The 27,809-nt window shown below is 48.7% G+C and overlaps 1 protein-coding gene and 1 pseudogene across 3 annotated transcripts; both read right to left on the bottom strand.

Moving 5' to 3' along the window:
• Window positions 1-863: 863 nt before the first annotated feature.
• On the bottom strand, window positions 864-1,486 carry LOC309813161 (ras-related protein Rab-9A-like; annotated as a pseudogene). Its single transcript has one exon. The product of its transcript is annotated as a ras-related protein Rab-9A-like (transcript).
• A 1,702-nt stretch (window positions 1,487-3,188) lies between these two features.
• LOC309812990 (tripartite motif-containing protein 26) lies at window positions 3,189-27,378 on the bottom strand. Of its 2 annotated transcripts, XM_082637490.1 has the most exons (8): window positions 27,253-27,378; window positions 14,134-14,621; window positions 13,874-13,969; window positions 12,384-12,614; window positions 8,068-8,090; window positions 7,464-7,579; window positions 7,191-7,223; window positions 3,191-6,614 (listed from the first exon to the last, which is right to left on the bottom strand). In XM_082637490.1, exons 2-8 carry the CDS (start codon window positions 14,569-14,571, stop codon window positions 5,929-5,931), a joined length of 1,623 nt encoding a protein of 540 aa, XP_082493616.1. In that variant the 5' UTR covers window positions 14,572-14,621; window positions 27,253-27,378; the 3' UTR covers window positions 3,191-5,928. The 2 variants fall into 2 exon arrangements, with proteins under 2 accessions (XP_082493617.1, XP_082493616.1); XM_082637491.1 differs by lacking the exon at window positions 13,874-13,969 and having other exon boundaries at window positions 3,189-6,614.
• Between the last annotated feature and the right edge of the window lie 431 nt (window positions 27,379-27,809).

The following is a 27,809-nucleotide window of genomic DNA, read 5'->3' as shown; positions in this document are numbered from 1 at the left end:
GAAGTAAATGTAAATGACAGAGAGATAACAAAATGGAAAAGCAGAGAAAAATTAAGACATCTGAAGAATGGAACGTGAAGCTCCAAAATATGACTTACAGGAGGAGTTCCAGGAGGAGAGACGAGAGAAAATTGAGAGAAGCAGTATTGTAGGAGACACTGAGTCTGAGTTTTCCAGAACTGATAAGAGGTAGCAAGCATAGATTCAAGAAACGCAGGTACTGAACAGGATAAATAATGACAAACTTACCCCTAGACACAGAAACTGAACAAAAGAAAGACAGAAAAATCTGAAAAGTAGCAAGAAGGAGAAGACGTCCCAAGGAGCAAATCAACCGTCAGCAGACTTCTCAACGGCAACAACGGAGGCCATGGAATAGACCCTCGACCTTCTTCTTTTTTTTTTTACAGTGCAAATGCATTGGATTTTAATCTTTAATATCTAACATTGCTTTAGGACATGTTTTCTCTGAACCAGAAAAAGAATGCTAATTGCATAAAAATATAAACATAGAAAAAGTAGTTCTCCGTTTTCCCGGGGAAAAGACAGTAACTTCTAGAATACTCAAGTGTTTTGTTTTGATTATAAAGCCTTGGTCATCTCACTTATTAGCTCTGTAACATGCATATTTAAACATTAGACAACCGTTAACAATTTATAAATGTAAGGTGCCATTACTGAGTAAGTAGATTCTCTTGTGAGTGGATGTGTCCCTTCTCCCACCAACAAGGCAGCAATATGGTTAGTTTAATTTCATGAGTACATGATCCATTGCTGCAAACGCTAATTCTCTTCTCCACAATGTGCTTATCTGTGCATGTATGTGAGCTGGTTAGATTGCACGGGCAACCTCTCTAACTTCACTAGTAAGAGGAGCTGGGCTTGGGCTTTCGATGCAGACTGACTGTGTCTGTCTGCATCAAGTGATCTGACCTATCCTTGGTAGCAAGCACTCTTTGAACTGCTTCCTCAAAGGCTGCTGCGACATTCGTGGCATCTTTTGCACTTGTTGCAAAGTAAGGATAGTCGCCGTTGTCCCTTCACCAGGCTTGTGCTTCTTCTGCAGACAGCTGAGGCTCTCTGATGTCAACCTTGTTACCCAAAATCACAAAAGGAAAGCTTTCGGGCTCTTTCACATCCACATATGAATTCTTTTTTCCAGTTACTCAAGTTCTGGAAGCTTTGAGAATCATCGACGCAGGCAACAGTCAGAACCTCTGTAAAATGGCGTCCTTAGGCTTCTGAATCGCTCTTGACCGGACGTGTCCCAAATCCGCATGGTAACAAAATGTCCATCCACCTCCAAATCTTTACTTAAAAATTCCACACCTATTGTATGGAAGAGCTGGGTATCAAACTTATTAGTCACATATCTGTTCATTCGAGAACTCTTCCAACTCCACCATCTCCAAGGAGAATTACTTTAAAAAGCGATGATTTTCCTGCCATTATTAATCTCAAGATCTCTGATTTCAGAACCCTTAATTGTTCAGGTCAAACATCATCATTTTCTCTAGGACTGTCTGGAAGATTCACCTGGACACGGACAACAGGGAAAGCGGTTCACCACTGTGCCGGGCTCATTATAGGAGTGCAGGGAGTTTCTCGCGGCCACACGGAGGAAGCCTGGGAGCTCCGGTCCGGTCAAGGACCCGGCAGACAGGACGCGTCGGTGGCACTGCTGACCCTCGAACTTCTGAAAGAATTGCCATTAAACTAAATTTCCATTCTCAGTTAAATTCTAGCTCCAGAATGAGGAGGAAATGAAATTCACAGAGAAAACAAAGGTAGTTTACCACAAACCTTTGCTGAGAGATCTCCTCACATTTCCCTCAGGAAGAGGGAAGTTAAACCCAGGAGGAAGTGGGGGTGGTGGTGTGGGGATGCAAGAGGCAGCCATAAGAAGGGGCACTGATGAACATGTGAGAAGAAGGAAGCATTAAATCCGTAGAACAACGATAATAGTGACTAATTGGAGGCATATTAAGACAAGGCGTGTACCAGATTGTTTTCAGACATCAAATTTTTATTTCAGACATCAAAGTATTAAGGAAGGGACTTCCCTGGTGGCCCAGTGGTTAAGAATCCGCCTGCCAATGCAGGGCACACGGGTTTGAGCCCTGGTCTGGGAAGATCCCACATGCCGCGGAGCAACTAAGCCCATGCGCCACAACTACTGAGCTTGCGCTCTAGAGCCCGTGAGCCACAACTACTGAAGCCCACGCGCCTAGAGCCCATGCTCCGCAACAAGAGAAGCCACCGCAATGAGAAGGCCAGGAGCCGCAACCAAAGAGTAGCCACCGCTCGCCGCAACTAGAGAAAGCCCACGCAGCAACGAAGACCCAACACAGCCAAAAATAAATAAATTTTCTAAAAAAAAGAAAAAAAAATTTTAAATATGAAGGAAAACCTGTATGAGAAGTAAAAGTAATCATGGTTTACCTCATGGTGTAAATCGCTTGGACATACACATGGTAATGAACATATTCAAGTACTGCGATGGCCAAAAAGTTCGTTCAGTTAATGAATACGTTGTTCAAGAAAGTTCTTGGTGAAAATGTGTCTTATTTTTACTTAAAACTGAATGAACTTTTTGACCAACCCTATACTTACCTGATGTTAGGTCTACATTGAAGGGACGGGAACACGTGGGGAGAGTGTGTGTGTGTGTGTGTGTGTGTGTGGTGAGAAACAGGGAGAACAGAGCTAAATCTTCCTTCTCCACAGTGTAAAGTAGGAGGATAATGCCCCAAACTCATGTTATTTACAAAAAATGAAGGTGAACACCAAAATAGTCTGCTAAAAAGGATGAACTAGGCGACTGGGGAGAGTAATAGGGCAGGGCACTGTTCTTTTTTCCTCTGTAATAAGCACTGTAGATATATTTGACCATATGTGCAGGTGTAGCTCATAAAAAACTTAAAAATATGAATATAAAAAATTTTTTAAATCTGTTGAATAAATCTTGCTGGCAACTTTCTGTACTAGGATGGCATCATACATTTTTATTATTACACATTTTTATTATTTTGCAAAGGTCTTCCATGCTGACACTTTATCTTCTACAGCTTATTGTAGAAGTATGACACTCATAAAACTCATTAAAGCAACAGTGACCTGAATGCATTAATACTCTGTTCAAATGGAAATGTTCCCATTTTAATAACTATTAGCTTTTAATTATACAATAATCAACTAAAAGTTTCAAAAATCCCTCATTGTTGTATAAAAACTCTTTCCAAGAAAGGGTAAAAGGCATTTTGAGAATATGAAATTCTTTCATAAATAAAGGGTTAGTAGTGTATAATTTTAGGGGACAGTTCACATCAACCAACAAAATAAAATTTTCAAGAATATGCTAGTAATCAGATGCAGAAAGACAAACATCATATGCTATCACTTATGTGTGGAATAAGATGATACAAATGAACTTATTTACAAAACAGAAACAGACTCACAGACTTCAAAAACAACCTTATGGTTATCGAAGGGGAAAGGGGCAGGGAGGGATAAATTAGGAGTCTGGGATTAATATATAAACTACTATATGTAAAATAGATAAGCAACAAGGACCTACTGTACAGCACAGGAAACCTTACTCAATATTCTGTAATAACCTATACAGGAAAAGAATCTGAAAAAGAATGGATATATGTATATGTATAACTGAATCACTTTGCTGTACACCTGAGACTAACACAACACTGTGAATCAACTATACTCCAACATAAAATAAAAAATTTTAAACAGATTATGCTAATAAATATTATCTCTCAAGATTCAAAAGTGAATTAAGACTTTATTATAATTATGCATGTCTTATTTCTAATAATCGACACATTTTACATGTATGTATTTAGAAAGAAAAAATAAATTTACGAGGGAAAACATTAATGAGTCCACAAATGAGAGCACAGGGGGGAAATATGCTCTTTGCCATTAGTATAATCTTAGAGGTACTTTCTGTAATCCTCCCTCTTCTACCTTTCAGATGGCAATTTTTAAAAAATCAAAAAGAACAGACAAAAAATGGTGAGATAATTGAATGTTAGGAGGCAGAATTGAATCTCCGTAGGTTGTATTTCCTTTGGGGCACTGCCTGTTTTCCAGGGAAGGACCGTGGGTGTGCCGTGCTGGACATTACTCTTCTCGCAGGAGCCCCATGCTCCACAGGTGCTGGATCTCAGCGCAGGGCCACCACTGCAGGAGGGGAAGAGCAAGGTGGAACCTTGGCGTTGGCTGATCTGTGTCCCATGGGGAGCTCTTCTTTGGGGACTTCCACGAATGACAGCATGTGTGCAAGCAGAGTTGCAGAGTTCTAAAGGACCCAGAAGGGGCACGGTAGAAAAACCCTGGGCTACTGCTATCGACGGAACCTCTCTGTAGCCATAGACTGTGAAGGTCGGTAATATTTGAGTTACAATAAAATATATACGAATCCCAGCTGTTCATTCACCAAGTTTTTATTGAGCACCTACTCTGTGCCCAGCACTGCACTAGGTGCCATGGAGAATACAAGAGAAGTATAAGATACAGTGTCCGCCCTCAAGGAGCTTACAAAACTAGAGGCAGAAATCAGATGTACATGTGACTCAGGCAGCATGTGATATATACAAAGAGTACGACTACAGATAATGTAGTGGCTAAGAGACGCCCGAGATCCACAGCAGCTGGGAAGAGTCTCTTAGAGCAGGGGAGGAGTTAAAACTGGCTAAGCGGGGGACTGGCAGAGTGCCTGGAATGGGCAAGGACAAAGGCTGCGAGGTAATCTAGCTGGAGCAGGAGCTTGTGCTCAACCGTGGGCACTAGCGGAGCCTGGACAGAGGCTGGGACTTGGGTTGGGCCCGTGGGCAATGAGGATACGCTTTGATCCCTCTCTTGACATGAAGACCTGGTGGCTTGCTGGGGACCCCTGCTGCCCTCCTCTCCTCTCCCGGCACAGCCCTGTCTTGCCCTCCCCAGCTCCTCTCCTAGGAAAATGGAAGCTGGATGCTGAGTGGAGCCAGTGACAGAAGTTTAATACATACCCTGCTGCAAAAACTGATCAGGGCTTCCAAGGCAGGGGAGTTTTTGCTTGGCTGGATATTTGCCCTGGTGCTTTCATATGAACTGACCAAGAGGAGGGTATTTTGGATTCTTTTAAAAACTCTCCTCAAGAGGACCAACCCAGAGATAATTCATTGATCACCAATCACAACTGTTACCCCAAAGCCACAAATATCTAGATCCTTCCCCTCAGATCAGAGATGGCTTCAGGGAGTCCCACCTCCTGGTAATGGAAACCTCACATGCTCAGCCCTGGTCTCAGAGAAGCATGGACTCCGCTCTGGACCTTGTGAGGAGATGTTTTCCACTCGCACTCCAGGCGGCTTAAACGGCCTGGGAAGCCTCAGTGGATTTTCATTCAGTTCATTTCCAACATTTTCATGTATGTTTAACTCCGCGCTGGGGTGGCAGTAGGCGTGTTTAAAGTGCCAGGGGAGGTAGGCAGCAGAGTGCATTTGGGCCAAGGAGAAGCCATGGGATTGGAGGGCAGTAAAATGGCCTCGGGTGTAATAGTCAACTGGTCTCTCCCAAGAACAGCTGGCATAGGATGCCACACAGGGCAAGAAAGTGCTGCCTCGCCTCTTACTCAACAAGGAGGGCAGAGCTGGGGCAAAGGCAGTGGGCAGGAGGGAGGGAGAAGCCCTGTGGACTTCAGGGTCAGAAGTCAGCACGGGAACCCCAGGAGGCGGGAGAGGAGCCCGAGAGCAGGATGGATGGAACAGCACTGAGTGAGGTCCCACGGGGGCCACAGTCACAAGGAGGGAGCAGCAGCAGACACGGGGTCCCTCCCCTTGCCTGCTCCAGGTGCTCCAGCCAGGCCCCTCCTCTCCCGTCACAGAGCCCAGGAATCCCAGAGCAGTGAAGCATCGGTGGGTGTGGGGCTCAGGGTCTCAGCAGGAGGCGTGTTCCCGGCCACTTGAGCCACAGGAAGGGGAGCAGGCGCCGGGTGAAGGTGGCAGTGAAGGTGTAGAGGAGTTCTTGCGACTCGGCGTTGGTGAAAGTCACGGTGCCCCCTTCGTAATCCAGGGCAATGCCCACTCTCCGGGGCCGCAGTGCCGGGAAGAGCTCGGCCTCGGGACTGGTGTTGGCCCAGATGCCGGCGGAGGAGAGGCGCAGCGCCCACACGCCGTCCTCCGGCCGCAGGGAGAGGTCGCCCTTCCTCTTCACCGAGTCTCTGGCCACCCCCACCATGCAGCTTTCCAGAACTTCCTCCTCCTCCTCCGCCTCCTCTTCTTCCTCTTCATCCCCCAACGATTCCTCGTCCTCATCCGTTTCCCAGTCATCATATCCGTCCCCATAGCCGGCCTCCTCTTCCTCCTCCTCCTCTTCCCCCTCTTCCTCCTCGTCCCCCTCCTCTTCATCCTCGGACCAGCCCTCCCTCTCCACCTCCACCTCCCAGTAGACCTTGCCCCAGGTGAAGCCCTTACTGCCCAGCACCCCCGGCTCACAGTCAAACTGCTGGGGGTGCAGGTACGCGCTCTGGTACAGGCCGCTGTAGGTCACGCACTTCCAGTCCTCCGACAGCTGCAGGTACCCACTGGCCGACTGTGGGTCTAGGGTGACACTCACTGTGGGGACAAAGGAAGAAGTAGCGGTGTCGCCGGCGGACCAGGAGGGGAACCCCCCAGTCTCCACAGCAGGGCTGCCACACCGCACGATCCAAGGGGTGCGCTCCACGCCTGTGGCAGCGTGAACAGGCCCCTCAGGGGTATGTGATGCGCGGCCTGACTGCAGGGCCAGAGGCAGCACAGCAGCGGGGCCTTGGGTGTAATAGTCAACTGGTCTCTCCCAAGAACAGCTGGCATGGGATGCCACACAGGGGCAGAGAGTTCGCTCCGAATACAGGAGCCACATGACAGGGCAGATGAGAAGGAACTCAGTCATGGGGAAAAGGACTGGCGGCAGGACCTCTGAGGACAGAATAACCAAACACGGGCGGGAAGGGTCAGAGGCTCCAGTGGAGGGCTCTACTGCAGACAAAGGGTAGCAGAATAGTCAGAAAATGCAAGGTGGGGACTTCAGAAGTGCAGCTGGGAAACTCTCCCTGCTGTACAAGAGAATGGGCTACCTGGGGGCAGAAGGATTCTGTGGGGAGAGTATTCTTTATTTGAGGCAAATCTAGGAACAACCCTTTGGATACTCACCTGTCTTATACTCTAAGTCTCTCAGCAGCTTCCCTGGGGAGAAAAAAAGGACAGCAGTGACCCTCAAGCCCAGCAAACCTATGAACCTGTTTCTCACTTGGACAGTATTAATTTGTGACAAGTCTCCATCCCTGAGATCCCAAGAAGGGAAAAACAACCAGGAGACCTCAGAGGAATAGGTCAGAGAATACGACACGAAGGAGCCAGGTATCCTCTTCTCAAAGCGGCACCCCAGCTCCTGACTCCCACCCCAAGGCCCTCCCCAACCCCTACCTTGGAATTCTCTCAGGCCCCGCTGCAGAGACAGAAGTCTATCTGAGAATTCTCCTGTCCTTTTTTTAACCACACGAGCAATGGGTTTCCCAATCCAGAACTTCTTCCGTGGATACCTGAGAAGATGACAGACAAACCTGCTACTTAGCTCTTCCTACATTTCTCTCAATCCTCATGACAATTTATGAAGGGGGAGGGAAAGGTATGATTATCCCCAGGTAATGGAAAAACAGGGCCTCTGAGGTACTAAGTGAACTGCCCAAGGCTGAGCCAAGACTTAAAACCACCAGCAGACTGAACATTCAGGGCCCTTTTGTCTGCCAACATGTGTTCTCACACCATCCTGTCCCGTCTCAGACAAGGATAGTGGACACAGGAGTGGGGATTATACGGAGAACTTGCTCCAGTGCAGAGAAAGTCTCCACCAATTATCAAGGACATGTTCTTGCTTCCCAGGAGAGGTTATCAGGATGAACCATGCGATGTGGGAACCTCTGGCCTCATATCACACAGCCATTAATTCAGATGGATCATGGTCAAGGAACAGGGGAGGGGACAAAGGCACAGGGGAATGAGGTGCACCATGGAAAGGAAACTCTTTTACCTGTTTAAGAAGTCTCTGGTGTCCTGGAAGGGAAGAAAGCACAAGAGTCAATGTGAATCAAAGAAGACTTCATTCATATGTACCAACCCTATTAGAGACCGGGACACATCAGTGAACAAAACAAATGCAGTTCTTCCTTATGGAAATGACATTCTAGTGGCAGCAATGGATAAAACAAAAACAAACAAAATCATCACAATGACAGAGCAAATGCAGGGGGGTGGTAGGAGAAGGGGATGACAGGCCAGCTTCTCTGAGAGGATGACACTTGTGCTGCGATTTGAAGAACTCAGTACTGGCCAGGTGAAGAATGGGAGGAAAGCAAGGTGGGAAAGGGCTTGGCAAAGGGGGCAGGGGCCACATCATGCAGAGCTGGACAGGCATATAGCAAGGAGTTCAAATTTTCTTCTATGTTCAGTAGAAAGCCACCAAAGTGTTTCAAGTAGGGGAGTGATGTATGTGATCTGCTTTTCAAGTGGCTGAGACTGCTAAGTATCCTCCAGTATCTATTCTCCCCTTCTTCCTTTTAGTAATCGAACCTGTGGAGTAATAGCTGGGCAGAGGGCCACCCAACAGAAAACTACACTTCCCAGATTCCCTTGTAACCAGGTTTGGTCATGTGACAAAGCTCCAGCCAATGGGATGCGAAAGGAAGCAATGACTATAATTTTGGGGTCACATCTTTTAAAAAAAGAAATTCCATTCTACTTCCTCTTTTTCCTTGGCTCAATTTTGGATATGATGGTGAGTCCAACTTTGACAAAACAGCTGGGGACAGCATCCCTTGAGGTTAGTGAAACAACCAGATGGAAGTAACCAGCTTTCTGAATGACCTCATGGACAGCTGCCCTGACAGCTCTAGACCCCTCATGTCTGAACTGTTTCTGGGAGGGAAATAACTTGTTTGATATAGTCGCTAGCCAAAATCCCAAGTGATCAATCACTTGGCCATCCTGTACAGAATGGATTAAGAGAGGCAACGCCAACATCAGGGGGCAGTCTGGAGGCTGTTTATGGACCTGGCAAGAGATAATGATGCCCTGCCTAGGGCAGTACAGTGGAGCCAGGGAAGCAGCACATTCTAGGTATGTTTGAGACAGACTGGGCATACTGGTGAAAGATAATCAAGGACAGGCCACGGCTTGCACAGGAGGGAGGATGGTGCTATCTGAGTGATAGAAGGGGGTAGAATGGGAAGGAGGTTCTTGCGAGATGCTGGTTATTTCCCTTTTATAAGTCTAAATCCTCCATAATACTCTATAGTAATTTTTGCCTTCCTTTTACTCATCCCACAAATTTTAAGTGCTTCTTATGTGTCAGACACCACTCTAGAAGCCTGAGATAGAGCAGGAAAAAAAAAAAGAGAGACACACACACACACACACACACACACACACACACACACACACAAATCCCTAGCAGCGGGAAGCAGAGAGCAAAGAATCAACATAACAAATCCATTATATGATGCTATTAAGTGATAGGTGCTATAGGAAGAAGACAGTAGTGTGGAGGGGGACTGGGTAAGGGTGGGGGCAGAGTGACCTCTTTGAGAGAGTGGGATTTGGGAAACAAATGGGATCGCCAAATTGTGGCTGCTGCGGACTGTTTCAGCAAGTCTCCGGAACAACTTGGGGTTTTGCTCGAGGAGAGGCCACCCAAGAGGTCAGAGCCACACCTCGCCCCCACCGTGAAGCAACTAACCAGAGACTGGTTGTGAGTTGCTGGCAAATCCTTCTACTCTGTCCCTCAAAACAAGTAAGTCCGAGCCAGCTTCAGAGAACAGGGGGACAAATCTTGAGACAGTGTATGCCACCAGCTCTGCTGGGATACGTGACATAAAAAGGCAAATAAATGGGCAGTAGGTGGGTGCAGTTAGGGAGCCAAGAGGGCATATTTTGTGACACAGGAGCTGCTAGAACAGAGAGAATATGAGGCCAGTCTAAGGGCTGAAGGTTGTGAGTGGCCCAGAGAGGGTGGGACCCGGAGCACCAGTGCAGGAACCCTTCTGTCAAAGGACGCAGAAGGGGAGACTGGGGAGTCCCGAGGCGATCTGCAGCCTCACACACTGGGCCTCCAGAGGGACGCAACCTGCCCAAGGCTCCTAGAGGGCCTCTCACCCTCCAGACTCCTGGGGCTGTGGTGAAAGAGGCAGCCAGAGCAGAGAGGCTGGGGCAGGAATCACAGCGATGCTGGGTATTAAGAACCCTAAGGTTCTTCATGGGTGTGGATGGCGACCGACAGTGGAACAGGCAGAGGTACGACCTGCCACCAGACCCTGCAAGGCCTGTCCAGGGCTGAACCAGGGGGGCTTCATAATTCCCTCCAGAGGGGCTCTCCTATCCCCTAGTTCCCTTTATTGTCTTCCTGATAGTCCCAGGCCAGAGATCTTTCCTTTTCTATCGCCTTTGTCAAAAGGCCTCTGTTTCTGTCTTTTTTTTTTTTTTGCCACACAGCATGTCTTGTGGGATTTTTAGTTCCCCAACCAGGGATCAAACCCAGGCCCTAGGCAGTGAGAGCACCAAGTCCCAACCACTGGACCACCAGGGAATTCCCTGTTTTTATCTCTCTCTCACCTGTATTTCTCTACCAGACTTTTGGATCAGGGCCCCTATCTTAGTAGGGCCTCATCTTTACTCTCCATTGACAATCAACTAATCTCTGGTAAAATACTAATGACAGTTCAGAAGTGAGCGGTCCAGTTCCCTTGCAGCAAAAGCAAACCCAAACAAAACACACAGACAAAACCCATCAGCAACAACATTTCCTTTACTGACTTTCAGCAGACACCCACCTTCTCTCCTTTCCCTCCTCCCACCTGGCCCCAGGGATGTCTTCAATCTGAGTGGTCTCAGAGGCACTGAAGGCTGGGCCTCTGCTGGCCCACAAAGCTCTTCTGGGCAGACTGTGGAGAGGCTCCCCTCCAGGCAGACACGGCTGGATCTCAGCCCCCTCAGTACCCCAGTTATGTCCCCCCTCTGTTCCACAACAAGTACACATCCACATGGTGGCAGCGGCTGTGGGGGAAGAAAGGATGTGCACCCCTGGAGAGGGGGGAGGGCGTGGAGAGGCAGCAAGTGACCCAGTCAGAGTCTGAGAGAGAAATTCTAGGGAACAGAATGACTTCTGGAGGAAAGGAAGGAACCAGAGAGACATTCTGGACAAAGTGAGAGAAAAGAAGAGCAAGAGGCCGGAGGCCTGTGAGTCAGGACACCCGAGCTGGAGCTCTAACGTGATTTCTGACCTGCCCCACGGCCTGGGACAAATTCTTCCTCTCTCTGGTCGTCAGGGACTTCATCAGTGGGGGCTCGACCGGAAGAGTTCTACATCCCCGCCAGTCCCAAGGCATGAGTCGGAATCCGCAAAGATGGAGAGGCAGGCAGAGGCTACCTGTGCCGGCCCGTGTACCCGGTGGACTCGTCATCTCTCCCCAGCATCCCACCTCTGACTCGCCCTGCCACTGACCAGGGACAGCACTTCCCTAGAGGAGGTCCTGGGCGGTTCCGCTGCCGGCCAGCAGCCCCACCATGCAAGTGGAGGAGCTCATCACACAGGCCTTCTCCTGGCCTGCAAGGGCAGAAAGATCGAGCGTGCTCTCTCCAAAGGCCGCTGAGCCCTGTTTAAGGCAGTGTGACTCCTCTGAGAGGCTTGGGGGTGGAAGGAGCTGTGGTGTCATTTCAACATGACAGCCTTTTCTCCAATCCATGACCCTCCCTTTCTCGGCGCCAAAGCTGCCTCTTCCGGGAGGTGTTCCAGAGGCCCCCTGCCTGCTCTCCACCTTATTCTCTGAGGCTGATTCCACAGTCCCAGAGAAAACCTCTGCCTTCGAGAAGTCTCCCTTCCCCAGCTACCCATCTCCTCCAGACCCTCTGGGTTCTTGACAGAAGCCACGCTCAGCCCTCCCTCAGTGACCCCTGACCCCACAGGCTTCTTCATCTCCAGAACCATAAACAGCTTCCCCTGGACCAGTGTCTGCCAATGACTTGTTAGAAGACAGGCTCGTGACGGTAATGATGAGCATGGAGGACAGTAACGAAAATACTGATGACCTTCTCTTCCATTTCTACAACACTTTTCAAAGTTTTAAACTCTTTCATGTAGAAAATTTACTTTTTGAAGTGACAACATGCCAGTTATTTTATGCTCATGCGATCATTGCAATAAGTGGTGGGGATAAAGATTATCATCTCCATGCTTCAGATGAGAAAACTGAGGCCCCGAAAAGAAGCGACTCTCCAAAGGTCCTGTAAGTGAGTGGCAGGGCCAAGACCTGCTGTCCTGGTCTCCCGGCTCCCTGCCCCAGGGAGGTCTCTCACCTGCATGAGCTCTGCAGCCGGCTGCTGTGCCTTGCCCTCCAGCTCGGAGATGACCAGCGCCAGCCGGGCAAGCTCCCCGACGCCCCTGGTCTTGTACTTCTCCCTGCCCTCTGTGAGCTCCTGCTCCAGCTTCGCCAGCTGGTCCAGCAGGCGCTGTTCCCGCTCCCTCAGGAACTGGTGGCCCTGCTCAAACTCAGCCACGATGCACTGCCTCTGGTCCTGGAGCTTCTTCTGCAGGGGTGGGAAGGGGAGAAGGGGGTGACACCTCCGCCCCGGGGCAGAAGATCCCTCCAGGACCTGGTGTAGGGGAGCACAGGCTGGCTCTTTGCCTCTCGTGCCCCTCGCTGACCCCATTCATGAATTCTACAGTGTTTGGGCTGGAAGGGGCTTTAGAGCTCTCCTGTGGCAACCTCCTTTCCTCAAAGAAGACACAGTAAGTCAGTCAGGTCAGTTCCCTCAGACACCATGGGATTGGAACCCTGACTGCCTGTCATTATCTGTTCTAGGTAAACCAGTATGTTCTGGGGTCCTTTGAGGAACATTATGAGCAAACACATTTTCCCCTCCTGGACACCAATCGCCGTGTGCTGCCTCTTCTAGGAAGTTTTCCTTGATTAATTTTATCCAAGCCTGACCAATCCTCTCTTCAGCATCCTCCCCCTTATGTGTAAAATATCTGTGTGTACCCCATCCCTGCCATGTAGGACTATATGCTCTTCCCTCAGTGAAACTGTGGAATGTCTATGCTCAGGGACCATGTCCTTTCTTGTCCCCAAGTCTCCCTGCCGAGTCCAGGCTGGGATCTGGTCAGCATCCTCGCACACTGAGCACCTGGAGGCACTCCTTGGATTGGGCCGTCTCCTGCTTCACTCTGTCCCTCTCCCAGGGCCTAACTGCTCACCACCGGGACTGGTCCCAGCATCCCTCCACCCTCCAATGCCCACTTCCCCAACAGACGTTCCCCTAGAAAACTGGAACCTCTTATCAGTTTTTTCCCTCTGATCCCATCTCTCATCAAGCACACAACGCGCTGCCTGTTTCCTAACTACTGGCAACCACAGGCGCAGGACTCGCTAGACACAGTGTCTTCAGAGCTGGTCGGGCCTTGCCTAGCCCACCCCTCTCAGTTCTCGTCCTGGAGCCAGCGCCCTCCTTCCAAACCCCCTGCTCCCCTCACTCTCAGGAACCATGTCTTTCTCCCTCTCTTTGAAAGGAAGAACGAAGCCAGGCCTTCCTCAGTTCCCTATACTCTGACTCTGCTGAGCAGACACGCCCTGCAGCTGCGGTGAGTCACAGAAGGAGGAGGACCTTAGCTGACATCCAGGCAACCCAGTCACTTGTGAGACGAGGAAGCAGGCCAGAGCCACAGAGCTCAGACCGGCAGGGCCTGGGCTAAAGCCCAGGCTTCCCGGCCGTCGGTCCAGTCGGGGCTCCCTCTCCCAGGGAGCCGGCTGCCTGCCTCAGAGCTTTCCCTCAACAGCCTCACTTACCAGCACAGCCAGGATATCAGCTTCTCCCTTGGCCTGAAAGCCCTGAATTTTGTCTCTGTCTCTCCTTAGGGTACTCAGGTGGTTCAGGATTTTTTCCTGTAGAAAGACAAGCAGTGGGGATGCTCTGGGCTGAGGCAGGAGGGTGGACTCGGGCTGAGTCCTCGGCCAGCGAGAAGCCTTCTGAGGGGTCTGCGCCGGGCCTCGCCTCCGGGTGGGTGCCAAGCAGAGCATCCCTCCCTGCGGGGGTGAGGAGGGCTTACCCTGTGGGGCTGGGCCGCCTTCTCCACGAGGACGGCCGAGTGGTGCCTGTGCTCGCGGGACTCCCGGCACATGACACACAGCAGCCTGCCATCGTCCTCGCAGAAGTAGTGCAGCTTCTCCTGGTGCCGCTCGCACAGCCTCGTGTCCTGCGGCTCCCGGGCCGCTTCCCCCGGCTGCCGGCCCTTGTCCACCTTCAGCCGCTCGATGTTCTCCACCAGGCTGGCCAGCTGCCACACTGGCCTGATATTCTCCTTCTTAAAAGGCTTCTTACACAGGGGGCAGACAGGGCGGCCCCCTGATGCAGGGCGGACGTCGGTGGTACAGCTGCGGCAGAAGACGTGGCCACAGTCAATGGTCACCGGGTCCCGCAAGTAATCGAGGCAGATGGAGCAGGTCACCTCCTCTTCCAGGCTCCGCAGTGGTGCCAACGCAGCCATGGTGTCCTGAGCTCAGAGGGGTCCCTGTTCACTGGTGGGGACTTCTCCTCCTTGGAGACCAGACACGGAGTCAAGAGCAGGCACAGCAGAGGGGCAGAAATGGCAGCCTTGCACAAAGCTGCCAGCCCCAGCGATCGATCAGTCAATCAATAGATACTTAGCAGCTCCTACGAGGCTCACACAGAATCAGAGCGAAAGGACCTTACCGATCCTCAAGTCCAACTCCCTCATTTTATAGATGAGGAAACTGAGGCCCAGAGAGGGTAGCTTGGTAGAAGGGAGAGCAGAGCTGCCACCAGCCCATGCCACGCTGTTGGGAAAGCACCCCTAGCTCAAGACCCTTTCCTTCCATCTGTTGGGAAATTGCTCTAATATACCAATTATGATAGAACAAGGCACCAGATAACTACCTGCTGAAAAACTGTCATAACATGCAAATCTACAGTCTATTATGTGCACAGTGCTGTCTCACTTCTGCACTGCATGGGTGGCACACCTGTTCATGGGGGGCCCTGACAGAGTCAAGAGACTCCTTTGTCTTCCCTGTAGATCTCAGGTGTCAAGGACTAAGCGCACTGAGGTTCTTTACCAAGACTCAAGAAGCGTCAAGAGTCTGAGTTCTGGTGTTCTCCTTTATAGATGTTTCCTTGGGCTGTGCTGAAGTTTTGGCTTGGTTCACTTCCCCCAGAAAGCAGGTCTCTACCCAGACTCAGCCTGCCGGCAGAGCACGGCCTGACCACACCAGACTCGTTCTCAGATGTGCCCCCCTGTGCAGCTGGCCTGGCTGCTCTACTGCTAACAAGGGCGACTGAGACCAACGTGAGAGGAAACCTCAGGTGGCTTGTGACCGTGATGTGCTGATGAGGGCTTGGCCGTAAGAGGGAGCACAGAAGCTGAGCACAGAGAGGACTTTAGTCCTGTTTACCTCTGCAGCCCTGGCCCACTTCCTGTCTGAGGTTAGGAGCCTCAGCACACCAAACCCAACAGCTTCCTCCTGCCCCTGACACTGTGTGACAAGAGAGAACTCATTTAAGTACTCTGAGCCTCAGTTTATCCATCCATAAAATGGGGAGAGTGATACTTACCTTCAAGGGTTTCTAAGTGGGTTGAGTAAAAGAATTACGTTGCAAATACTATGCATAAGTGCAGTATAGAGGGGGAATCTAGGAGAGAACCCAGAACCCGCGGTTCCCAAATCCAGTGAGTGTTCAAAGCACAAGTAGAGCAAGAGTGGAAATTTAAAGTGAGGATGAACCGCCATAGTGACACACGAGCTCCAGAGTTAAAGCAAATGAGAGACTCGTGGGGCAAACTGGGGAATCTGCTGTGCCGCAGACCCACAGAAGGACCCACAGGAGGCAGTAAGCAGTCGCTGGGAAGACAGCCAGCAGATAGGGCACGCAGGTAACTGCGAGGCTGGAATGAAGCCCTTGGAACCACAGGCAAATCAATCCGATTACTGACTATGTACGTGAAAGTCCATTACAGCAGAGTTCAGTGGCCTTCAAGGTCTTTCACTGTAGTGACATGAATGAGCTAGAAATAAAGCCCCAAAGAGAAAACGACACAGGAATACAAAGTCTACTTCTTGAGGATCTAACGCAGCAATATATAAAAAGTGCTTTATAAAGTGAAAGTACTGTACAAATGTAAGGGATTATTTTACTGCTGACAATGAACTCCAACTGGAAGCTCCAATGGATTTAGAGATGTGTGACTTTAGGAGTGTGGAAAAGACCTGTACCTACAAAGCTCAAATGAAAGAATCAAGGAATTTAACTGGTAAATGAAGGTAATAAAGTTTTTAGAATGTTAATAAGGGTAGTAAAAATCCTAGGAATTGCCTGGTCAACTCCCTGGTTTGTCTGTTGAGGAAGTGAGCCTGAGGTGATTCCTGCGGGTGGTGGAGCCCTTCACCAACTCACTTTGCTGAGGGGCTTGGAAGTTCAAAGGCTAAGGTTATTTGTTTCTTTTATTGTTGTAGGGGGATGGCATGTGTTTATCTTCGGGGCTGGGAATTTAATTCTGTTGCAAATGACCAGATGAATAAAAGTACTATGAAGAGCTCAGCTACAGCTCCCCGTCCACACAAAACCTGACACAATCAGGCACCCTCATCACCTGGAGCAGGAGTTCTTAACCCAGGCTCCATGCTGGACTTTCACACATCTTTAAACCCCCAACACTGTATGAAAATGGTTACTAATGTACTAGATGAAAAACCTGTCCAGGGATTAGAGAAGAATGCTGGTGAGTAAGTGTAGGAGGGATGATAGAACTAGAAAAACACCATCTTGCAAGCTCCACTGTATAAGACAAGGATCATCATCAGATACTAAAACCATGAGGTACTAGGGGACAGGACAGTCCCATGGTGCTAAGTACCGCCCAGTGGGTTACTCCCTAATGTACCTTGATAAGGGAGAGATCTGGTGATAGCCTTAGTAAATGACCAAATCCAGCATCGCTAATAGAGGGACAGGTGTTTCTGGCATATGGTTCCCAATGTGGCACCATATGAATTGCACAATGTCACCTTTGAAGTAGTCGTGCCAAATATGTTTGAGGTGGGACCTCCCTGGTGGCGCAGTGGTTAAGAATCTGCCTGCCAGTGCAGGGGACACAGGTTCAATCCCTGGTCTGGGAAGATCCCACATGCCGCGGAGCAACTAAGCCCATGCACCACAACTACTGAAGCCTGTGCACCCCAGAGCCCGCGCACTGCAACTACTGAGCCCACGTGCCACAACTACTGAAGCCTAGAGCCCGTGCTCTGCAACAAGAAGCCACCACAATGAGAAGCCCGCGCACCGCAACGAAGAGTAGCCCCTGCTCGCCACAACTAGAGAAAGCCCACGTGTCGCAACAAAGACCCAACGCAGCCAAAAATAAAAAATAATAAAAAGTTTGATGTGAATGAACCCAATCACATCTTTCAACCTACCTTCCAGTTTATAGAAAATATGAGGGTTAGAAGAATGAGTTAAAGCCCATCATCAGGAGACAGATAAATCCAGAATAGGAGACATTCCACAAGACAACTGGCCTGGACTTTTAAAAAGTCAGTCATGAAAAATAAAACAGGATTGTTCTTGATTTAAAAAGACTAAAGAGAAATAAGAATCAAATGCAAATACTTTGATTAGATCCTGTTTTTTTTTAAAAAAGCTATTAAAAACAGTTTGGGGACAACTAGAGGAAATTTGACAAAAGACTAGGTATTGGATCATATTAAGAAATTATTATTGATTTTTTACTAGCAGTTATTGAAGTTATGTATGAGAATGTACATATTTTCAGGCAACACATGCTGCAGTATTTAGGACTGTATGACTACAACTTACTTTTAAATGGTTCAACGAAACAAAATAAAAAGTCAGAAAAACTTTCTGAGGAGAGGGGCTAGAGTTTTCCATCCTTCTTAAAAGAATCTGTACAAGAGTCTGTAACTATCAAAGATGTTGAAAATCTCTAATAGAGAGATGATCGTGCCCAACACTTGTAGAAGCTCAATACATAGGTGCTGAACAAATGAATGGATTCAGAGGAACGAAGGCAATGTTAACTGCATATGCATTTGTTTGAGAGTCTGCTGAAACTAACAAATGAAACACAGTACAGTTCTACGTTCAATCCCATTGCTTGGTTATATAGGCTCCATCCTGAATATATAACAAATATTGAAGATGGCTTACTCTGGCGTTGCTGACTATGTATAAGACTCGAGGTGTAAATCTGTGGGTTGAAACCAGGTTCAAGTTAGGGCTCTAACCCAAAAGCCCAGCGACTAACAACTTCTTGGTGACAGCATTTCTGTAGGACCCACCTTACCGGCCATTTACAAATCTTATGTTGTTTAATGCTCAGGATACTTTTCTGAGGAAACTGAGGCTCAGGGAGGGAAGCAACTTGCCCAAGAGCACGTGGCTAGGAAGCAGTGTCTGGTGCTGATGCCTCAGCCCAATCCATTACACTCTCTTCTCTGCCCAGGCAAACTGTAAAACGGGGCCTAATACCAGCTCCTTTGTCAGGAAGCTTGGATGAGGTCATCTCAATGGAAGGGCTTTGTAAACTGGAGAGTGCTGACAAAAGTAAAGGGGCATGTATTACTGCTGACGCTGAGGGAAAGCACGCTTGCCTTAGATTTGACAGGAAGCAGGGCTCCTGTATGAGACGCGGGTGGACCTGGGTTACCACGCTCCCCTGTGATTCTGCCTTTTCTATCATTTGTGCCTTTAGCATATTCTGATGATCTCGACAGGTTTTCACAATAAGGGGTAAAACTATCACACTCCTCTCCATTCCTGGCTCTCTGGGTGGACAGAAACCACAGAAAGCCAGAGCCAGAAAAAGTCTTCACAACGACATGGTCCACCCTACTTCCTTTACCCAAATGAGAATTCTGAAACCTGAGGAAGTCGTTTCATGGATTACCTTCTACCAGAGGCCACTCACCCCTGCCCTGGGGTGGACAGGTCTTCTGTCCTTTCAATAAACCAGAAGCTGGTTTCAATTCCACAGAACCAGGCAGAACTGGAGACACTCCCGACCTTTTTGAGTTCCCCTTGCCCCACAATCCACCTGTCCCCTACAGCTCTCTGCATCTCCTAAATACCTACTCTACATATGTCAACAGACTGGCTGAGGTGACACCACATAATTTCTGGCACACATTTCAGGATGTGGATGCCGTGCACAAGTGCTGGCTGCAAGAACCCCTGTGAGTTGTAAAAACTAGCTGAGGTTTCTCTTTTCATGGTTAGAATTCTGGTAGATAGACCTTATCAAGTTACAAAAAGAAACTTCTATTCCTACTATTTAGAGAATTATATATATATTTATACATATGTGTATATATATATAACTTGATACATGATTTTTTCTTCTTTATATAGTCATGTGTTTTTTTCTTTAATTCATTAATGTGATGAATTGTGTTAAAATATTTTCTTATAAGTCATCTTTATTTAGGAATAAACCCTACTTGATTATGATGTATCATGTGTAATTTTAATAAACAGTTTGAGTCAGGTTAAAAAAAAAAAAAAACTAGCTGAGGGAAGCATCGCCGCAAATGCCCACACCTTGTAAGGGACAGGTGCTTACACTCCTCACCCACCCCAGAGGGAAAGGATCTAACTCTAGACCCCTGTTTCTTAACAGTTGCCAACTTCTACCCTAGCAGGTTCTAAACCTTCCCTCAACTTCCCATGGCTTTTGATGCCCCACACCTTCGTCCCTCCTTCCTGCTGCCTTGGGCTCCCACATGCCACAGCAAGGGACCCTAGAGGACACCGAATCCCAGATGTGGACTCCAAGGCCCAGGGAGGTGAATGGAGGGGGCTGGATTTGCACCCTGGTCTCCAGGCTGCTTCTCAAGTCCACGCATGGGGCTCCAAACAAGAGCCCCTTCTTCCTTGTGATCCTAAAGTGCTGAGCCTAGGGCTCCGTGCCCTGTGGGAAGGCCATTTAAGGGCTCTTGGGGCTCCAGATTAAGCCTCATTTCTTAATCTGAAATAACCAAATTCTCCTAGAAGTAAACTTCTGTGAGACACCTCTAACAAAGCAGGAAAGGACAAAATTCAGGGCAAAAAGCAAGTGATCTGGATCTGGATACTAGAAGGAGTGGCCATGCCCCTGCTGCCGACACCTGAACTCCCAATATCTTTACAGTCCTGGCTGTGGGCTGGGCACCAGGCAATCTCAGGGGATGCCAGTTTGGTGGGCGGTGCATTGCTGAGGTCACACGTGGGTTACTTTTCCCCCACAGGTCAAGCATCACTGGTGCTCTGAGGCACAGTGCAGGCCATGCAAACCCCCGGGGCCAGGCCGAGACATGCTCTGAACAGTGGAAATCCCCACAGGGCCCAGGGCAGGGCATGGAAGCAGCAGCCACTGGGAGTTGGATGGGACAAGGCTTTGAAGTGCTGCTGAGGCTTTTAAGTAGGAGGGTGTCAAAATTCATTCAACAGTTAATAGGTATTTACTATGCGCCAGGCACTGAGGATACAACAGAGAACAAAAATGGGAAAGTCCCTGCCCTCCCAGAGCTTACATCTAGTGACATAACTGAGTGATCCTTTGGAAGCTGCAATCAGAGCTAACTGTGGGGATTATACAATCCTCAAGGCCTTCCCGATGTACTTAAACCTCCTCTCTTCATTGCCTAGTGTTCCAGGCACTGCAGCCTTCCTTTCGTCCCTCAGACATACCCTGCCACGTGTTAAAACACAGGTTCGCTCATGTAACCACCCAGGCTCCAGGGATAAAGTGAAAACTCCTTCCCATGCTCTGTGAGGCCGCCAATAATCTAGGCCCAGGCCTTGTCTCCAGGCTCATTTCCTGCCATTGCCCACCTCAAACTCGACCCCACAGACAAACCAAACCCCTCTCTAAGCCTCCAAAAGTGCCATGCTCTTTCCTGCCTGAACCCTTTGAAAATGGTGTTCCCTCTGAATAGAACACCGTTCCTTTCCTTCTTAGTAGACTCCTTTTCCAGCTTGAAGTCTCAGCTGAAAGCCACCTCCTCTTTCCTGACCTGTCACACTGAGGCCACATGCTCTCTCCCTTATACAGCCCCCCAGCACTCCACACTGCACTGGATACTTCTATGCAATCGTGAGTCCCTACTTATTATTATAATTACTTATTTAACACCAGGTTTTCCCACCGCGTTGGACAGAGGCTGTGTCCGCCTTATCCCCGGAATCTAGCACAGTGCCTGGCAGAGGAAACATGAAAAACTGGCTGAGGAAGTGAATAAAGCACAGGCACAGAGCGTCTGATGCCCACAGAATGCTCCCTAAGTATCTGCTGAACTAGTGCAAGAAATCTCAGCCACTTGTCCTTTCCCTCCAGCAAGATGAGAAAGTACTAGAGAGAAGTGATTTCTTCAGATTCCCTGCAGAACAGTGGGCTGCAATCACCAGCACACCCCCAGTCATGGTATCCAAGGTTTGGCTCCAGGAACGTACAGAAACCAGGAGAGAAGAAAAAGCTGTGTCCCGGGAAATGGTTGTGATTATAATGGTGATAATTGCTCCTTCCCTCTTCTTTCGTTTTACACTAGGTATGCATCCGTGAACAAAACAGTTTATTTGTCCTGGTTTTGAGCATTTCAAATGAATGGAATCATATTGCATTTGCGGGGGTGGGGGTGGGGGGGACTATCTACGTCAAGTCTGTGAGGTTCACTCACATGATTGTGAGCCGATTTTGTTCATTTTCATTGCTTTATGACTGTATAATTCTACTTCTGATGTAGCCTATTTTTGTTTTTCGGCCACGCCATGCGGCTTGCAGGATCTTAGTTCCCCAACCAGGGATCGAACTCCGGCCCTCGGCAGTGGAAGTGCTGAGTCCTCATCACTGGACCACCGGGGAACTCCCTGATTCAGTCTACTTCTTATGGCCCCTGAGTCGTTTCCAGTTTGGGACAATTACAAACACTGCTCTGTGAACATTTCTGCTCACATGCCTTAGTACACCCAGGCAAGCAGGATGCACCCCCAACTTACCTAGATCAGGCCAAACTGTTTCCAAAGTGGTTGTACCACCGCGTGTCCCCACTAGCGGGCTCCGAGCGCCCATGTTGCTCCACAGCCTCACCAATACCTGATATTTTCATCTTTTAAATTTCTGCCATGGTGACTATAGGTAATAATACTGAATTGCATATTTGAAAGTAGCTAGGAGAGTAGATCTTAAAAGCCCTTAACACTGGGCTTCCCTGGTGGTGCAGTGGTTGAAGAGTCCTCCTGCCGATGCAGGGGATGTGGGTTCCTGCCCTGGTCCAGGAAGATCCCACATGCCGCGGAGCGGCTGGGCCCGTGAGCCATGGCCGCTGAGCCTGCGCGTCCGGAGCCTGTGCTCCGCAACGGCAGAGGCCACAACAGTGAGAGGCCCGCGAACCGTTAAAAAAAAAAAAAGCCCTTAACACAAGAAGAAAAAACTTTGTAACTATACATGGTGACACACGTTAACAGGACTATTGTGATCATTCTGCAATATATACAAATATCAAATCATTATGTCGTACACCTGAAACTAATGTAATGTTATATGTCGATTATACCTCAATTTAAAACAAAACAAAACAATTAAATACGTAATAGATGCTTCACACTCTAAAAAAAAAAAAATTGCCAATCTGGTGAACGGGAAATAGAATCCCATTGTGTGTATGTATATGTATGTTTAATGCTTAAAAAAAATAGTAAAAAGAAACAGCATGAAGAAAGGCCCAGTAACAGGCCAGGGAATCAGCCCTAAAGCAGCAGATCAGATTGTCCCTTGATCCAACTAGTAAGTGCTGTAAATGTTTATCTTTTGCAGGAAGGGGTCCACCAGCTTCCATTCTTCCTTCCTCTGCTAACTTTACCCAGTTCCTTTCTGGGGATCATGTGCTTGGGGTAGAGCTCTCCCCCCAGCTCAAAGGTGGAGCAAGAGAAAGAGTCGTAAGCCCCCCTGGCCACAGTGCTTGCTTTAGGGTTGAGAACATGACTCAATTGCAGCCAGTCACAAGGAGACCTAGTTGAGTCACGGGGGAAAAAAGATTCTTGAGAACTTTTTCTCTAGAACTTGCAAGAAGTGAGGTCAAACGGTTTGGAGCTGCTAGAGCAGCTAGCCAGAGGGTTAGCCTGTTTGAGAATGAAGCCAACCCAGGGATGAAGTGAAAGAAACCAGGTCCTGATGGCATCCGGTGAAACCTGTACGGAGCTGTGCCTGAATCTAGCCTAACCTTGAACTTTTCTGTCACCGGAGGCAATAAATGCCAATAAATGCCCTTTCTGCCCAGCCAGCTTGGACTTGTCTATCATCTGACCTCTCCCATCCCCACCCCAAATTCCTGCCAGATACAGCAGAGGAAGTTATTGATGGTTACTAGGCTGAAATATACAAAGAGCTCATGCAGAAAAATCAGCCTCTTCATCTAGACAAAGCACTGGGCAAAGGTAGACACTAAGTGGCAATTCTGTTCTCTCTAGGCCCCACAGGTAGAATACAACCTGCCAGGACATAACAGATCTCCAACCTGCTCCATTGTTGAGTAAGGAGCAGGCAGATCTTCTTCCACCCCAGCTGTCATTCTAACCAAAGCCTAAAGTGAAGAGTCCTGGGTTCGGATGAAAACCCAGATTATCACCCAGCCTCAGCTACTCTGCTGTGCAGCCCAGGGCTAGATTCTTGACCTTTCTGGGTCTCAATATCACCATGAAGTAATAGGGGTAGGAGGTAACATCCAGGCAATTCACAGGACAAATTGACATAAAGGTTTGGCAAGCATACCAGAATATTTACTGTGCAACATAAAGTCACTGCTGTGATCAAGAGCCACCAAAGCAGAATAAACATAGATGATATCTTTGGATCAGGTATCCCAGTTTTATTGGGTTTTTTTGGTTTGTCTGTTTGTTTGTTTTGACAATTGGTTATCAGGCAGGAAAAAGCCAGTTAATCAAATTTAGTTTCTTCAAGATCATAAATGGAGTCAGTGAACTCAAAATCTATGGGTTAGTGAGATGGAGACAGCCTAACCATTCATTCCCCAGAGGAAGGAGGGCCCTAAGCCACCAGCTAGGAAGTTACTACTTTAATCAAATTTGAGACACCCATGTCATTACATGTTTGCATCTCTGAAATGTGATAAATGGCATGCCATAATTTAACTGGCAAAATATTTTTTCTATGTGGAAATAAAATAATTGATGACATCTTAGATGTGGTGAAATGTAGCATATCTCGTACAAAGTGCTGCCAGGGTCCTCTAACACATGGAACTCATCCTGCCACCCTCCTGCTTCAAAATTCCTGAGGTCAAAGCTACACAGCAGGGCACACAGGCCCCCTATAATCTGCCCCCCACTTACCCATCCAGCCTTGAATCCTAACGCTAGAGACACTGAACTGGAAAGACAGCCCCTTCTTCACCACCCCCTCTCCCCACCCCTTGCTCTTGTACATGAGCTTCTCAGTCCCAGCTCATCCTTGAAAGCCTGAATCAGATATGCCCCCTTATCTGTGAGGTCCTTCCTGTGCCCATCCCACCTCTAAGCTGAATGAATTCCCTCCCTCGGGAAGCTCCTGCAGATACTACATTTCTATTATAGCACTATCATACCACTGCCTAATTGATATTTTTACCCATCTTTCTTCCAACCAGGATGTGAACCCAAGGGTCAGGTCTCACCGATCTTTTCATATCTCCAGTATCGGGCACAAAGTCTGTAAATGTTTGTGAGGCTAAATGTTATCCCATGATTCCAGAGCCTCATATCTTCTTCATTATCCCCCTCACCACACTCCCTTTCCCACTTTGCAATCTTGCTTCAGCAGGAGGCTCCAAGGGCTCCCCTCAGATTAGACATTCTTGGCCACAAACACTACCCAGATCTCCTCCCTCTGCACATATAGTTTGGGGGGAAAGGTCACTGTATTTCTACCAAGTTGGCAAGTTTTAATTTACCCTGGATGCCAGCCAAATTAAGCCTTTGTTTTCCAAAACCAATTTCTTCCCATTCTCCATGTCTTTTCCTATTCTGATCCTGGGGGGGTTTAAGTCTGAAGTCACCCCAAGAAGCCTCAATTCCAACTACCGGCTCTCCTCTGCAGCTCGCAGTGTCTTTTGCAGCGGTCACCCCAGTCTGAGCCCAGCCTATCACTCCCTTTGGGGGAAGTGACATCTAAGAAGTCACCTACTGCCGCTGGGCCTCAGTTTCCTTACTGCTTAACAAGGTAAGAATAACGTCTTGTCAAGTTCTCCAGGCTGTTTGAACTTCAATCGAGGTCACATAAGCGGAAGTGTTTTCAACAGCAAAAAACTCTATAAAAATACATGCTAGAAAAGAGCACAGGAGCCAACTTAAAAGAACTCGCAATGGCTAAAGTTGTAACAAAACAAAGTAGTATTGAATTATAACCCAAAGTATAAAATAAATATCCATGAGTCCATACTGATACAAATAAATGATTGAATAAGTGATTAAATAAGGCAAAAGAGACAAATCTCCCACGCAGAAGAATTCCAGATAATATATGTACGGAGTTGCCCTTAAGGAGGCAGGAGATAATCCCACTACTTAGGTCAGGGCTGCACACAGTTTGACTACTGTCCAAAGAGTACAGTATGGAAGGGGGTGGGGGGGCATGGGGGGGAGGAGGGGAGGAAGAGTAACTTTACAGTGGAGAAGTCTGACTTCTCAGCCAGGTAATCAAGATCAGCATCAAGTTATAAAGCATGTTCCCTTGATGTGAAGTGATGAAAACGGCAATCTACCTCTGTGGTCTTCCTCCCAATAACCCATAAGCCCAGACTCAGGAGAAAAACAACAGACAAATTCCAATAGAGGGGCAGCCTATAATACACATGGGGGATATTCCTCAAAACTCTCAAGATCATCAAAAACAAAGTCTGAGGGGCTTCCCTGGTGGCGCAGTGGTTGCGAGTCCGCCTGCCAATGCAGGGGACGCGGGTTCGTGCCCCGGTCCGGGAGGATCCCACATGCCGCGGAGCGGCTGGGCCCGTGAGCCATGGCCGAGCCTGCGTGTCCAGAGCCTGTGCTCCGCAACGGGAGAGGCCACAGCAGTGAGAGGCCCGCGTACCACTAAAAAAAAAACAAACAAAAAAACAAAGTCTGAGAAACTGCCACAGCCACGGGGAGCATAATGAGAACTAATTGGAATATGGTAACCTGGGTGGGATCATGAAACAGAAAAAGTACTTAGGTAAAAACTAAGGAAATCTGAATGCATTATGGACGCAGGCCAATAATAATGTATCGGTACAGGTTCATTAATTGTAACAAATGTTCCATATTAATGTAAGGTGTTAATAAATGAATGGGGAAAAGGTTTGGGGTATATGGAACTCTGTACTAGCTTCACGATTTTTCTATAAATCTAATACTGTTCTAAAAAATAGTATTTTTTCAAAAATATGGAATTGTAGTTTGAGGAATATACAAAATAAAGTCTATTTTTTAAAAAAGCTGATTCTTTTAAGCTTGGGGGGTGAGTAACTCTAGGGATTGATTTTTAGCTCAGGCACGGTCAATGACACTGATATTTGTTGCATGCACGAACGAATATCATTCTCTGTAAGTGCACACAAACCGGCGTGGTGTCAAAATCTGGAACGTACTGGGAATTTGGAAGTGTTTGCCTCTCATAAGCTCCACAAAGGCAAATTTACACACTTTTCTAAGGCCATACAGGGTGAAAAGCAGCAGGGAAAATGCTGATGTGCTAATGGACTGGAGGAGGAAGTGAATGCACAGCTCCAAGTATACGTGGCTAAACCGGTTTATTCTGACCAATTTAAAAAAAACAACAACAAAACACCATGGCTCTGGTCCTGGAGCCTGACTGGCACTCTACGCGGCTCCAAGCAACGAGACCGTCATCTGGGCCCCGCTTACTTCTGACTCTGGAGCCAAGGATGGATGGGTGCCTGAGCTGGACACGGGAAAGCGAGGAAGACCCAAGAGGAGGGAGCGAATGGAGGCCCAAGCAAGCAGGAGGATTAGGCCGGGAGGGAGGACGCCGCGAACTTCACCCTTCTCCCAAGCCGGCCCGGCGGCCCGGCCTCGTTCCGCTCGCGCGGCCGCGTTCGGTTGCCCGGACCCCGGGGCGCGTGTGTGACTGCTGCTTTGCTGCATTTCTCACCGGGCGCCCCCTACTCACCGGTCCCCAGCTCCGGGCCGCGAATCCCGGGCTGGTGTCGCTTCTTTCCCGCGGCGGTCAGTTCCGGGTCGCGCGCCTCCGCCAGCATCCAGCGCGACGGCGCGTCCCCGCCCGATAATCTCCGGGTTCTTTGGAGCCCTCCACCGAGATTTCCCCCGGACCAGCGCCCGGATTGGCCCCTGCCGAACGCCGCCTCCCAATGGGAGCCTTAGTTCCCTCTTCGTCACTGATCACTGGGCAAATCCCCGGGCCGCAGCGGTGGGTGGGGCAGCAGGGGCTTAGAAAGGGAAACTGAAATCTTGCGGAGTTGAGGCTTAGCGGATGCCGCAGCTGGAGTTTGGCGCGTGGTGCGCGCTTCCGCGCTACGGGGTGGAAGGGAGTCGAATTTTGAGGCCTAATGAGACATCTCCGTAGGACTCTGGGACCCCAGAATCCCTCCCCTCCCAATTCCCGCCCCGGTCTGGACGAGGGTCGGAGGGCACTAGGCGGCGAAGCGAGTTTGCCAGGTGCTCAACATTAAATATGACTCTGCCCGCAACGTGGCCTAAATTTGCTTC

This window comes from Mesoplodon mirus, assembly GCF_964341445.2.
Source record: "Mesoplodon mirus genome assembly, chromosome: 12".
NCBI lineage: Eukaryota > Metazoa > Chordata > Mammalia > Artiodactyla > Ziphiidae > Mesoplodon > Mesoplodon mirus.
This window is presented reverse-complemented; position numbering and strand designations above follow the sequence as displayed.